Source organism: Toxotes jaculatrix, chromosome 9 (genome assembly GCF_017976425.1).
Source record: "Toxotes jaculatrix isolate fToxJac2 chromosome 9, fToxJac2.pri, whole genome shotgun sequence".
NCBI lineage: Eukaryota > Metazoa > Chordata > Actinopteri > Toxotidae > Toxotes > Toxotes jaculatrix.
Window position 1 is genome coordinate 6670561 of NC_054402.1, and position 13026 is coordinate 6683586.

A 13026-nucleotide genomic window follows, 5' to 3' on the forward strand; every position below is an offset into this window, starting at 1 on the left:
CACACCTGTCCTTCTGTTGTATTCAGGAGGTTTTGACTTCCTGCGAGAGTGTCAGGCGTCTCCTGTACCAGACTCTGGTCTGAGTTCTTCTTCTACGTCATCCAGTCTGAGCCTAGGGGGCAGCAACAGCAACCTGCCTGAAATCTCACAGGAGGTGGAGGAGCTGGTGGCCTCAAGTAAAATGGATGAGAAGACAAACAAGCTCATTGAGTTTTTATCCACAAGGTACTCATGCGATTCCCCTGTTAGAATTATTTCCAGTATGTGCTGCAATCCAGAGAATGTAATTTTAATACAGGTCCCACTTATAGGTAACTGGAAGTATTTCACACAATAGATGCAACATAAATGCATGTCATACAGTAACAAAGACATTTCATAGATACAGTCAGAAATTGTTTTCTGAGGCTGATGTATTTCTTGGTGTAGATTACCACCTAGTGGTGCTGTGTGCATAGTGCAATAGATTCTAATAAGAGTACATTAGATTTCATATTTATTCATATATATTCATATATATTACATTTATTTGATCCACTTTAACTACAATAGACCTCCACATAGACTGTATACTGTTTGTTGTTTGTAACTTAGAAACTCTTGTTTTATAGAGCACATGGACCACTGTGGTGCCATGAAGACATTTCACCGAAGAACCAAATTTCAAAAAGCACTGGGCAACTGACAAACTTCCTGCGACATGTGGTGTCTGTGTTCAAAGAGTCCAAGTCAGGTAAGATTGCAATATATCCCTTACAGTAATTAGAAATTAATTATAATCTGTCTTTACCATTCAGTACCTCTTATTTCCATTTGCGTACTCCTCTCTCTGTCCTCGTTAGATTTCCACCTGGAGCAGCAGCTCAGTGATGTGGCACTGCAGACGGCCTTGTGTAGTTCATCACGTCACTACGCGGGCCGTTCCTTTCAGGTGTTTCGAGCCCTCCGTCAGCCGATCTCCGCCCACGCTGTGTCCGACCTTCTCTCGAGGCTGGTGGAAGTCGTCGGTGAACATGGAGAGGAGGTGCAGGTTAGCGTTGTGTTCCAGCAGAAACTGAGGAGTTCAACAAATGAAAAACTGCCACCCAACAGTTTATATGTTGATTCACTGTTTCTTTTTAGGGGCATAGCACATGAATTCAGTGCTGTTTAGCAAATGACTTGGGTGACCTAGATGTCTGACCCTCGTACGAGCACATAAACACTACATTAAAACTACTAATCATCTAATGGCAGAAATCCTGGATCACCGTAAAAATTGAATCAGCTGATCCCCGAACCAAGGACTACTTGTCCATCAAATATTATTCAAATCCATCTGTTACTTTTTTTTAACTTTTGCAAAAAGACAGACAGACAGACAGATTTTTTATACTATTTTCCCAGAAAATAGATACTTAATGTTTAATGAAATTCTTGATACAAGTATACAAGAAAATATTCAAAACTACTGTATTTTTCTCTCTCGCAGGGCTATGTGATGGAAGTATTACTCACTCTGGAATCTGTGGTGGATAATTTAGCTGAATGTCTGAAGAACAATGATCTCATGGCTATCTTAATGAGGTTTGTGCTTCCTCTACGTATATTTATGTTCATATTTTTTTGTTAAAACACGTAGTAACTTTAATTTACCGTTTGTTTTATTCCAGAGCCTCGTCTCCAGATTTCCTGACCAGTTTCAAGCTGCTGTCCAACAGGAAGAGCACAGGGCAGCTCAATCTTAGAAAAGAGGAGAGGAGCAGACATCAGAGGAGCTCTTCTGTCCCCAAGAAGTTTGGAGAGGCGGATAGGTGGTCTGATCCACCACGCAGTGCCACACTGGATCGTATCCAAGCCTGTGAACAGCAGGTTTTGTTAGCCAAAACCCGCAGCTTGTCCTCATCCAAAGACAACATCACGGACCCAACCAACATCAACCACCCCAGCAACCTGTTGGCTACCATCTTCTGGGTGGCGGTGTCGCTGATGGAGTCAGACTTTGAGTTTGAGTATCAGATGTCTTTGAGACTGTTGAATAAGCTTCTGGGCCACATGTCACTGGACAAACAGGAGAACAGGGAGAAACTGGAGAAACTGCAGAGCCAGCTTAAATGGAGCAGCTTCACTGGGCTCCAGCAGCTGCTGCTGAAAGGCTTCACCTCCATGTCTACCACTGACCTCACACTTCAGCTCTTCTGCCAACTCACACCAGTGTCACGAGTGCCTGTAGTGGACACATCACAAGCCATAGGTACACTGTAGGCATTGACGGATATGGTTTTGAAGACTGATAATATGAATGCTGATATTCTTAGACAGTGATTTTTCAAGATGTATTTTCATGTGAATCACTGAAATAATGTGTCTATATATCCTTTCAGGTTTTCCCTTGAATGTTCTCTGCCTGCTACCACACCTCGTGCAGAACTTTGATGGTCCCACACAGTTCTGTCAAGATGTTGCTGAGAGGATAGCCCAGGTTTGGCTCTGTTATTGTTTCTATCCTCAGTTTTCGCTCAAAGATAGTTATATGTTTTTAAGCTGATGCACTTTTTGTGTGTAGGTATGCCTTGAGGAGAAGAACACCAAGCTCTCCAACCTTGCCCATGTCATGACTCTGTATAAAACACACTCCTACACACGAGACTGCTTCTCTTGGGTCAATGTGGTGTGTCGATATCTTTATGAGGCCTTCTCAGATATCACCCTCAGCCTGGTCACATACATGGCAGAGGTTTGTGCAGCCTTACCAGCTGATCACGTGAAACGATTGCACGGTAATTATTAATATTACATCTTCTGAAAAGGTGCTAAACAAATGAATGGCATTTAATTCTGTTGTAACAGCTGTTGGAGAAGGGTCTTCCCAGTATGCAGCAGACCCTTTTACAAATCATCTACAGCCTCCTGAGTCACATGGACCTGAATGGAATTCAAGCCAAACCCTTCAACATAGAGGTGCTCAAGACAATTGAGAAATTTGTCCAGGTGAGTTAAAAACAAACATTAACACCTGAACATGTGTTCTACTGCTGATAATTAGATTATATATTGTGACTGTATGCCTTTCCCAGTATTGTTTTTTAGTTAATGGCTGTTTATATTTTTAGAATATTTCTGTGGTAACTTTCACAGAGGTATGTGTTCATGGAAAGTGAAAAAAATTGGATGTTATATCTGATGTGATCAGTGGAAATCTTGCTCGGAGTAAGAGTCTTGTGTTCCCTGTTGGTTGGTGAGCGATCATGGGGAAAAAAAGGAAAAAAGCTGTCGTGTGTCAGCGCAGTAAATTTGTAGACACACCCAAACTATAAACAGTCTGGCTTTCTGCTGCAGGCTAGGTCTCTGCTTAGTCTCATACTGAATCTCTTTTCCTTTAGCTTTCTACTATAAGGCATCTGCCAGAACACCTCTGTCTCCAAAAATAGAACTACATTAAAAGAAAACAGAAAGACATGTGGTTGTTTCTTTCTAAAATGTGGTTCTGTGTATGGGTGAATTGGTGCTTGTATGTCTGTGTTGAGTATAGACTGTCCATTGGAGGGAAGCACTAAATATCCTGAAGCTGGTGGTTTCTCGATCGGCCAGTTTGGTGCAGCCTTCATCCCCACAAAGTGACCTCTCCTACGAGGACATCAGCCGTGTCTGGGACCGCTCCTCCAAGGCCTTGCCTGGGAAAACTCTGGATTTTCACTTTGACATATCTGAGGTTAGAGCCTCTTTCTCTGACTTTATTTTTGCCGTGTGTGAAAGTTCTCAGTGTGAAAGTCCCTGTAGCATGAGGAGAGTTTAATGCTAGTATGTTTTCCCCTGTATTTTTTCCTGAATTTTCCAGGGTGTGGTGCTGGTTGAGGTTGTGTGGAATCTTTTAAAGCTTTTTGTAAAGGAAACAGTTCTTCCCCTTCCTTAATGCTGATATTTCTTCATGACCAAACCTCTTGAGATTAGCTTGAAAGCTTGAAAGGTAAACACAATTAGCCAAACAGTGCAGAGCTTGAAAGTAATGTCAAAGATACAGACAGAGCGGTGTATGTGTGGGAACTGAACAGGGAGCTATTTGTGTTGGTCATGAATGGCAGGAAATGATGTCAGCTCTTTGCTGCCGTCCTTTGTATGTGACTCAGTGAGTTCTAGTGGACAGCCAACAGCATGTGTATTTAAACCTGAGACACACTAGACAAACCACTGATATACCTTAAAATATCCTGGTATTTTTAGCCCGAAAGATAAAGCAGAGGAAATGTAGGTTTATTTTACCTCAACTGCTTCATGCACATTGGAATGCCTAGTGGAAAAAAAACTGTGACCACTGATTTAGATGTCACTTCACTTTACGCTCATCTTGGAGCTGTCAAAGACTAGAGGAAGCAGGAGCTGCCGTGGAGCCTGAGTCATGGCCCAACTAAGCAGAGAGACTTTCTCTTCTTAACACTCTCCCTGACTCATCAAGGTTTCTGTTTGCACGTGTCTGTTTGTTCACGTCCATGCTGTTAGACACCAGTGATTGGTCGGCGTTTTGATGACCTTCAGCGCTCTCCAGGCCAAGATGCAAAGAGCAGGACCACAGCAGTGACACGCAGCACCTCTTCTACCTCCTCTGGATCCACGTCCAACAACGTCCTGGTGCCGGTCAGCTGGAAGAGGCCTCAGTCTTCACAAGTGAGAACTTCCTTCCCATTCCTTCTTAGAATAACACAGTCGTATGCAATCGTACGAGACATAATGTATCCAGATACAGATCACATCTGATACCAGTTGTAAATGGGGCATAAAACTGCGATGTGGTTCAAGTGAAACTGAATTATAACATCCAGATTTTGTTCAAAATATTTCCATTTTCTCATCTATAGAAAAGAACACGGGAAAAACTAGTGAATGTATTGTCTTTGTGTGGACAAGAAGTGGGACTCACAAAAAATCCCTCGGTAAGATTTTAGCAGTGCTATGAGTTTCAACACTGTCCACTATTTAGCATCATGCATTCAAAAATTAATTTTTGTCTGTTGGTTTCTCTCTGTAGGTGATCTTCTCCAGCTGTGGGGAGCTGGACCTCATGGAGCACCAGCCCAGCCTCGTGTCCTCCGATGATGGGACCCGGGAAGCAGACAACATGGACGACACCACCTCAGAGCAGCAGTTCAGAGTCTTTAGAGACTTTGACTTCCTGGATGTGGAGCTTGAAGATGGAGAGGTGAGTCTCAGGACCTCAGGTTTATCCTCCCTCCTGCCTCCCTCTCACCTCCTCTCACGATGGATAAATGCATAGTCAAACTTGTAAAGCAAAAGCAGCAGTCTGACATGTCTGACATTAGCAGAGTGTTTTCCTCTAAAGAACTGTGTTGGGTCAGGTCTGCTTGCTCTGTGTAATGGGGTTTCTTTTTTCTGTTTTTTCTGTCTTTGCTATCTAGGAGCTACAGGTAAGTTTAGTCATGTTACATTTTTACTTGACTTTTGTTTTTTAAATGAGTGTTTGCTAATTTAGAGACAAAGAGTAGATGTGCATGCAATGTAATTTACAAAACAGATTCTACAATGTTCATGTACTATAAGAGAGATATTCACTCAAAGTATTGGAAACACTGTATGTTTAACATATTTCTCATAGACATCACATAGGACTAATCGTCGTACACCCACAGTGTAATAGTCACCAGCAAAATGCATGTCATCATAAGGCATTCGGAACCAGGATCACTGATTTTTTTAAATCTAATTATATATTATTTAGTTATCAAGAGAAAACAAGTATTGTTTATGTTATTCTATAACAAATACAAATACACAAATTGAGAATCTGTAATTTGACCTAGTTTAGAGTTAGTACAAACTTTTTTTTGAATCTTCCGCTCACAAACTTTTCAAATCTAACATGATGGGATTTTTACAAAATACCTGTGTCTCAACTGTAGATCTCAGATGGGATATTAGCCCCATCTAGAGGCACCGTAGAAGAAATTGTGTTCAGTTTCAGTAATTCAAGTTCTCATCACACTAAAGTCATTATTTATACAATCCTATAATCCTAGGTATCCTATTCTACGGTATACCTTGACTGTGTGCACGCTCAACTATTTGATAAGTTCATTCATTAATTGAAAAGTAACAAAAGTTAAATTTCTTCAAGTTGTACCTGGAGTAGAAGTAAATCAAACTCTCTAACCTTGCTCAAATCAGTTCTGTCAAATTACACTGAGACCAAAATGCAAATATATATGCATTGTTTTACACATTGTCACAGCAATAACGTTGTTGCTTTTGTTAAGTGGTTAAATTTAACATCACTCATGTTGCATTGTTTGGTTACGGATATCTTTTTGGTTAATTGAAGTATTTCCCCTTCGGTCAAGCATATAAACCACACTAACATCTTGCATTTTTGTCAAGTTGGTGCTGCAGAAATAATATACTATCTCATTGTCTATAGCTGCAGACTTAGCACACTAGAACAGTGTCAGCTGTTCCCACTGTGCCTGCTGGAGTTTCACACAGACTGAAAAGTAAAACAACAACAACAAAAGTGCCACAACAAAAGTGCCACACAGATCATTCAGATAGTTTTGTAAGTTGGTGACACCACTTAAAAAGAAACTAATAAGCCAAAGTCAAAGCCTTTGCTTTCCAACAGTTCCAACTGGAAAGTCTCACTGCATTTTAAACACAAAACAGTGGGACTCAGGGGGTTCTCAAAGCCCTGCTTTCCTGCCAGTTTCACCAGCATTGTGGGTATTTTGGTTTTAGCTTTAGTAAACTCTCCATGTGAGGAGACACCGAAGGGCTCACAACACCACGCCAAGCTCCTTCCATTCTTAGCTTTGAGGGGAAAAACCCTCCCAGAGTCTGCTCCCTCCCTGGACCTGCACTGCATGGTTGTGTGAATGTGTGTATGCAGTGTGTGTATGTGCGCATGTCTTTGTGTTAGAGAAGCGATTGTGCTTTATTTTTTGATTCTTGTTAACAAGCCCATTCTCTTTTGCAGGGAGAGACTATAGACAGCTTCAACTGGGGAGTGCGAAGACGCTCCATGGATAGTCTGGACCGAAGTGACCTGCAGCCCCTGGAGGAGAGTCAGCTGTCCATCAGCATGCCCAGCCTTTGCAAGATCACCCATGAAGACTCAGACGAGTCGTCTGAGGAAGATTCCCTCACTGCCAGCCAGATACTCTCCCACTCACAGCTTGTAAGTTCACTTTTGTTTGTATGAAAATAAGTTAAAGTTATAATTAAGGGAAAACCGGAATGCTGAAGCCCAGTAGCACTGGAAAAATATACTTCATTATTAATCATTATATCATTTTTACATCATCTTTCTGTTATTCTGTGACGAGTGGTCTTCAGACAGTATTAGCTAAAGTTTGGGGAAACTGGTGGCAAATGGAAAGTCCTGGTGTCCACGCAGCTGTCATCCCACTCCTCTCTTGTTTTTGATTTGTCAGCCACTCTACCACTGCCAGTGCGAAGTCATTTCAGGAATGTTGTGGATTTTGAAGCTTTTAATCCAGTGTCTTGAGCTCATTTTTTCAGTGTTTCTAAAAAAAAAGTCTGTTTATTGAAAAATGGCATGTGTACTATTTAGAGAAGATGCCAACGAGCTTAATTTTGTCTCTTTTCAGACTGTCAACCTCTCTCCAACAGCAGAGATCAGTAGCAGGGACTCTCCCTCCGCCTTTTTTGATACATCAGCTGATTCAACCCCTCTGAACACCAAAAATCCCAGTTTCGAGGTCCAACAGCCAGAGGACTCGAAGCAGCGGGTGAATAAGGGCTTCAGAGTGTCTGAGATTCTGGGAGCTACTAATTCCTATCGCAGTTCCATACTAGAGTTCTTTACTAATTTTGCCAAATAGGAGTTTTTCTTTTGCATCTTGTCTCATGAAATGTCTTGGATGTTATATGTGCTTTGGGTTCAGTCTATGTTGAGTATTGTTTTCTGCCGCTGTGACTTTTCTACATTTCCTCTCTTCAGAGTAGAGCATGGGTCGGTGCTTTGCTCATAATTCAGTAGTTGCATGCTGAAGGAGAATGACCTAAAACCTGCAAGCAGTCAATCCACAACGCTTTGGGCTAGTTTGTGCCTTACTTTAATGTTTCCAGAGATGTTAGGGGGGTGGTAGTCAGCCATAGAAAAAAACAATCTCTCTCTTTCTCCATCTGTCTGTTCAAGGCAATGTGTATACCTATTGCTTCTTTGTGGGTGGCTCTAAGCAACAACTAAAAACTCTTGGCATGTGGGAGGTCAAGAAAGGTTTACACATTGCCTGTCCCAAAACCTGAGTGTGCAGGGCCACAATGCTGGCTGAAATAAATTTTTTTAATAATAATTAATTGGCACAATTTATGCACACAAAATTTACCAAATAAAAGAAAACACTACAAGGAGTGTCCATAGGGTCCCTTGGCAAGGTTAGTGTACTCATTTTACCCACAAAATTATGTGTTTAATAGTTAAAAAAGTATAACACAGGGAGCAAATTTCAGAATTTTAGTTAATAATAACCTTTACTGCATGCTGCCTCAGTATTTGTTGAGGACTTAAGTAACTTTTTGCCAAACATTAAAAAAGCATGTGTCCATTTTCCTTTTTTTCAGCATCAGATGTCACAAGAGGATGAAGACACCAATGTCCATGAGGATGACTTCTCTCTCTCCATCAGTGAACTGCCCCCTGAATTTCACTGTGGTGACAGTTTGGCAATGGACATGGTTCACGGTGATTACAAAGGAGAACTGGACCTTGACAGCTGCTTACCCAGGTACATCTTCACAACTTTTCTCCGTAATGAATAAAGTTACTCAAAAATTACATTGTTTTTAACACAGCTTTATGTCCACTCAGTCTCGCAGAGGAGGAGAGAGATGACATGCTGGAGTCCCGTTCTTCCCCGCCACCATCACCCTTCTTCTCTGCAATCCTCGCAGCTTTCCAACCAGCAGTATGTGATGATGCAGAGGAGGCTTGGCGAAGTCACATCAACCAGCTTGTGTCTGACACAGATGGATCCTGTGCAGTCTACACTTTTCATGTGTTTTCCTCTCTATTTCAGGTATTATAGCATGGTCATGTAGCCAGCCTATTTCTAAATTATATTAACAGTGTGGCTGGTCAAACTGAATAATTAAACTGAAAGGGTAACAGGATTACATATTTGGCTGATTAACCTTTAGAGAAAGAGACTTCCTTTCATAAGAGGTCTGATTAATTACAAATAGAGGGCACCCTGTAGACGCCTTCAGCTTGAATATCTTCTTGAAGATTCATTAACCAGATGTTGTTCACTTCACTGACCAAAGCTGACATGGAATGATTTCAGAAGATAAAATTAAAATAATGACCAAATGTATGCACTTTAAATGATTAGGGAGTGACTTTGACAGCATCACAGCCATCTTGTGTTTTTTGCTTTGCAGAACATCCAGATCAAATTTTGCTCCTTAACCTGTGATGCTGTGAGTTACCTCGGTGATGGTCTGAGGGGATTAGGATCAAAGTTTTTGAGATCTTCTCAGATGCTGACATCCTGCTCAGAGTGCCCAACACTATTTATTGATGCAAACACAGTGAGTAGCATGACGTTTTTCAGTTTCTATTACTTTTTTACATGACATATTAGCGATAGCTGAACAAATTCAACAACAAAACTCAATTTTTGCAGATTATGGCTTATGGACTCCTGGAAAAAATGAAATTCAGCGTGTTGGAACTTCAAGAGTATCTTGACACTTACAACCACAAAAAGGAGGCAGCTGTCTCTGTAAGAAGATTAAATATTGTGCTTTCCAGTCACCTCATTGTTGTCACCAAGTCATCTACGTTGTGATTATGTTGTCTCTGTTACCCACAGTGGTTGAGCAACTGCAAGGCCACCTTTCCCAGGAGTGCTGGGGGCACCGTGATAACATCTCAACCAGCGGAACATGAGGAAAAGGTAAAACCTTAATTTTTAGGGATCTGAATAATAACTCTGACATGCTGTCATATAAATTAAAATACTGCATTAAAAACTTGTTTAGTATTGTTTGTTCAACGAGTGGACAAACAAAATAGTAGTTGATTCTGTAAGAATGATTATTTACGAAAATTGCTGAAAATGCTAAGGATGCCATTTCTACTGTCCTTTCATACTGTACTTTCTGCATTACGATTACTGTGTGATTCTGTAGCTCTGTGAGTGTTTCCTCTAATTTTCTCACATTATATAAATGTCAAGTTTCAAACAACCTTGAGTTGCTGTGCATCACATTGATTATCTCATATCCAGCGTGCATTGTGATTATTTTCAGCTCTGCTGGTCATGAGAGCAAGTTCTCTTAAGTTGCATTTAATCTAGCAGTAAACAATACACTCACTTCATAACTGAGGAAAGGAAACAGCAAAATGGAAAGTTTTGCTGTTAAAACTTGGTACTCAATAGCTAAGAGATTCCCACAAAAGTGAGTGCATTTGTGCTAATTAACAGACAGAACTGTTAATTTGCTTGGCTTGTTTCACCTGGCTTTTTGATTAATTCATGGCAACTACCGGTCCTCCTTTCAGTTCCAGTTTACACATACATCGATCCTTACTTTTCCTCCTTTGTGCATGCCAAAAGAAAAATACCTGTGCTAAATGGAAATAACTAGGAATTGCATGTCCTTCTTTTTGATTCTCTGTTTTCCTTACTTATTTTCTGTCCTGTAACATGCTTGCTTTGTAGCAAATGGAATCTCTGGCTGTAAGTTGGATACAGCTTGTTTCTCTTTGTTGTTTTAAACTGTTTTTTTTTTCTATTTTTAATGGCAATAATGTATCGTACAGTAATCTCATTCTCAGCCCTTGTAAAGTCTTTTGTGTAACTGGAGCAAGTTTAATATCTATTTACAAGTAGTTCTACAGTAGTTATTTACCAACTGCAAAACTGAAAATACCTAAAAAAGTTAAAAAAGTAAACAGGCCTTTTGCCAACAGCCACTTTTCTCTTACTTCCAGCAACTGGAGCTTTGTCAAAGACTCTACAAACTCCACTTTCAGCTGTTGCTGCTTTTTCAGTCGTACTGTAAGCTGATTGAACAGGTCCATTCAATAAGCTCCATTCCCGAGGTAGGTTCATCAGTCATTTGCTTATATTCTCTTTCTGGAACCATGACACCCACCATCTAATCCATGTCCCCGTTTAATAATATTAATCCCTCTCAACCTTTAGCTGACAAATATGTCCAGAGAGCTAAATGAGTTGAAGAGCAACCTGAGGGTAGCAGCAGCCTCAGTGACAAATGATGAGATTGCTGCCCACGAAACCTCCTGCTCTGAGCCCACCTTTAGCTCCTCTGAGGCTGCTGTCCAAGCCATCCTAGAGTGTCTGAAGAACAGAGAGTTTCCTACAGCCATCCGCTACATTCGCGAGTGCAGGTGAGAAAAGCAAAATGTTTCTTTCACTGTAAATAGGTAGTTTTTAAGTCAATAAATGCCCTCCGTCAAACAAATAACTTTCTCTTTTTTTTTCACTGCAGAACAATGTGGCCTAACGACATCTTTGGCAGCCACTCTGAGGATGAGATCCAGACCTTACTGAATATCTACTTCAGACATCAAACACTGGGTCAAACAGGAACTTTTGCTCTGGTGGGCTCAAAGCAGGACCTGACAGAAATCTCTGTTAAGCTGATGGAACTTAACGGAGAAATGCGGGACATGATCAGACGAGCCCAGGGATACCGAGCCATTACAGCTTTTCTCCCAGACTCCAGAGTTTCAGGCTCAACTCTTTGATGGCGGTCTGTCAGCATGTGATACCCATTCCTGCACAGTACCTTGTGCTATGCCTAGACTCTGGTCCTGCCTGGGGTTGCTGCTATCATCTCAGTGGTTAACAACACTCTGCTCTTTCTTGGGAATAAGCAAACACCTCCTCCTCCTCTTGATCGGAGTACATCAGAATGTCATAAAGTCAGATCTTCAGTTGTGCAGCAATACTGTTGTTTTTATACACGAGTGACTTTGCAGTTGTAAAGAAAGTTAGGCTTTTATTGCACTAATAATAAAAAATGTCACAAAGCGACCACTTGCTACTGAGGTCAACAACTCTCACATTTAACAAATGACATACCAAAGCTAAGTGATTCTCTTTCAGTTATGTTGTTTTAATTGTCAAGGGAAAATGTGCAATCCTTCATTGAAGTGGAAGACCTTTACTGTATCCTGCAAGAATGTATTTGAATATCACAGCATTGGAAAACATGAACAGTTAGTAAAGAAAAGGGAGGCTTCATTACTTGATAAGTAGTGGGCCTTTTGTGTGCGTGTGCGTGTGCTTGTGTGTGTTGTGTGTAGGTGCTTGAGTGTGTGAATTTAAACCTGACGACCATCACAGATGGCATTACAGATACTGATTTATATAAGTTGTTCACATAAACTATTCTGACATGCTGCAAATCTACTGTAATGTCTCCCAAAGCTACATTCTAATGTGTGGGTTGTCTGTTACTTAAAACATCTTACTGTACCTTTTAACTGTGCAGCTTTTAGCAATTAGGTAAATTATTTATATTATTTCCAGCAGAGAAACATGCTTTTATTTGACTAGATTTATAGAAAACAAATATTTTGTCTCATCTGTTAAACCTGCCAAGCTTGCAAATTATATTTACTATAAAGTGTAAGAGTAATGTTTATGAACAAATTCAGAAAACTATTTTAACTGAATAATTGTACATAGTGCAATGGGGCGTTTCTCAGACTCATAAGATTGTATTTTTATGAACTTACAATTTGAGTTGCATGTAGAGTAAAAGAGATAGCTACATATTTGTAAAGCTTCTACAGGAACTATCGGTGTAGCCTCTCACCTTGTAAATACTACTGCCTTTGCAATGTACTGTACTTTGGTGTTATGTACACTTATGTAATAAAATAAAAACTTACATTTGTTAATTGTGGTTTCATGCTATTATTATTATTATTATTATTATTGCGGCAGAACGAGCGTGAGCCTGTACCATCAAGGAGACGGGATTTATACACAGATAATTGTCATCCATTGTTACAAAGGAATCCTGATACTCGTGTATCGT

General features: G+C 40.5%; 1 protein-coding gene across 8 annotated transcripts in view; it reads left to right on the plus strand.

The window, feature by feature from the left end:
- Positions 1 to 12864, plus strand: part of LOC121187413 (protein furry homolog) — a 43759-nt gene extending 30895 nt beyond the window's left edge. For 5 of the 8 annotated variants that reach the window (XM_041046628.1, XM_041046629.1, XM_041046632.1 and 2 more), the window contains exons 40-62: positions 27 to 225; positions 612 to 733; positions 843 to 1030; positions 1472 to 1566; positions 1653 to 2233; positions 2364 to 2461; positions 2546 to 2716; positions 2830 to 2970; positions 3512 to 3691; positions 4477 to 4641; positions 4833 to 4907; positions 5003 to 5173; positions 5391 to 5399; positions 6959 to 7159; positions 7593 to 7733; positions 8569 to 8732; positions 8816 to 9023; positions 9388 to 9537; positions 9633 to 9731; positions 9822 to 9905; positions 10946 to 11056; positions 11160 to 11365; positions 11467 to 12864. In XM_041046628.1, the coding sequence (XP_040902562.1) occupies positions 27 to 225; positions 612 to 733; positions 843 to 1030; positions 1472 to 1566; positions 1653 to 2233; positions 2364 to 2461; positions 2546 to 2716; positions 2830 to 2970; positions 3512 to 3691; positions 4477 to 4641; positions 4833 to 4907; positions 5003 to 5173; positions 5391 to 5399; positions 6959 to 7159; positions 7593 to 7733; positions 8569 to 8732; positions 8816 to 9023; positions 9388 to 9537; positions 9633 to 9731; positions 9822 to 9905; positions 10946 to 11056; positions 11160 to 11365; positions 11467 to 11725 (3818 nt within the window). In that variant the 3' untranslated portion in view covers positions 11726 to 12864. The remainder of the gene's footprint in view (positions 1 to 26; positions 226 to 611; positions 734 to 842; positions 1031 to 1471; positions 1567 to 1652; positions 2234 to 2363; positions 2462 to 2545; positions 2717 to 2829; positions 2971 to 3511; positions 3692 to 4476; positions 4642 to 4832; positions 4908 to 5002; positions 5174 to 5390; positions 5400 to 6958; positions 7160 to 7592; positions 7734 to 8568; positions 8733 to 8815; positions 9024 to 9387; positions 9538 to 9632; positions 9732 to 9821; positions 9906 to 10945; positions 11057 to 11159; positions 11366 to 11466) is intronic. The other 3 variants (XM_041046631.1, XM_041046634.1, XM_041046630.1) reach the window with 2 other exon arrangements.
- The last annotated feature ends 162 nt before the right edge of the window (positions 12865 to 13026 follow it).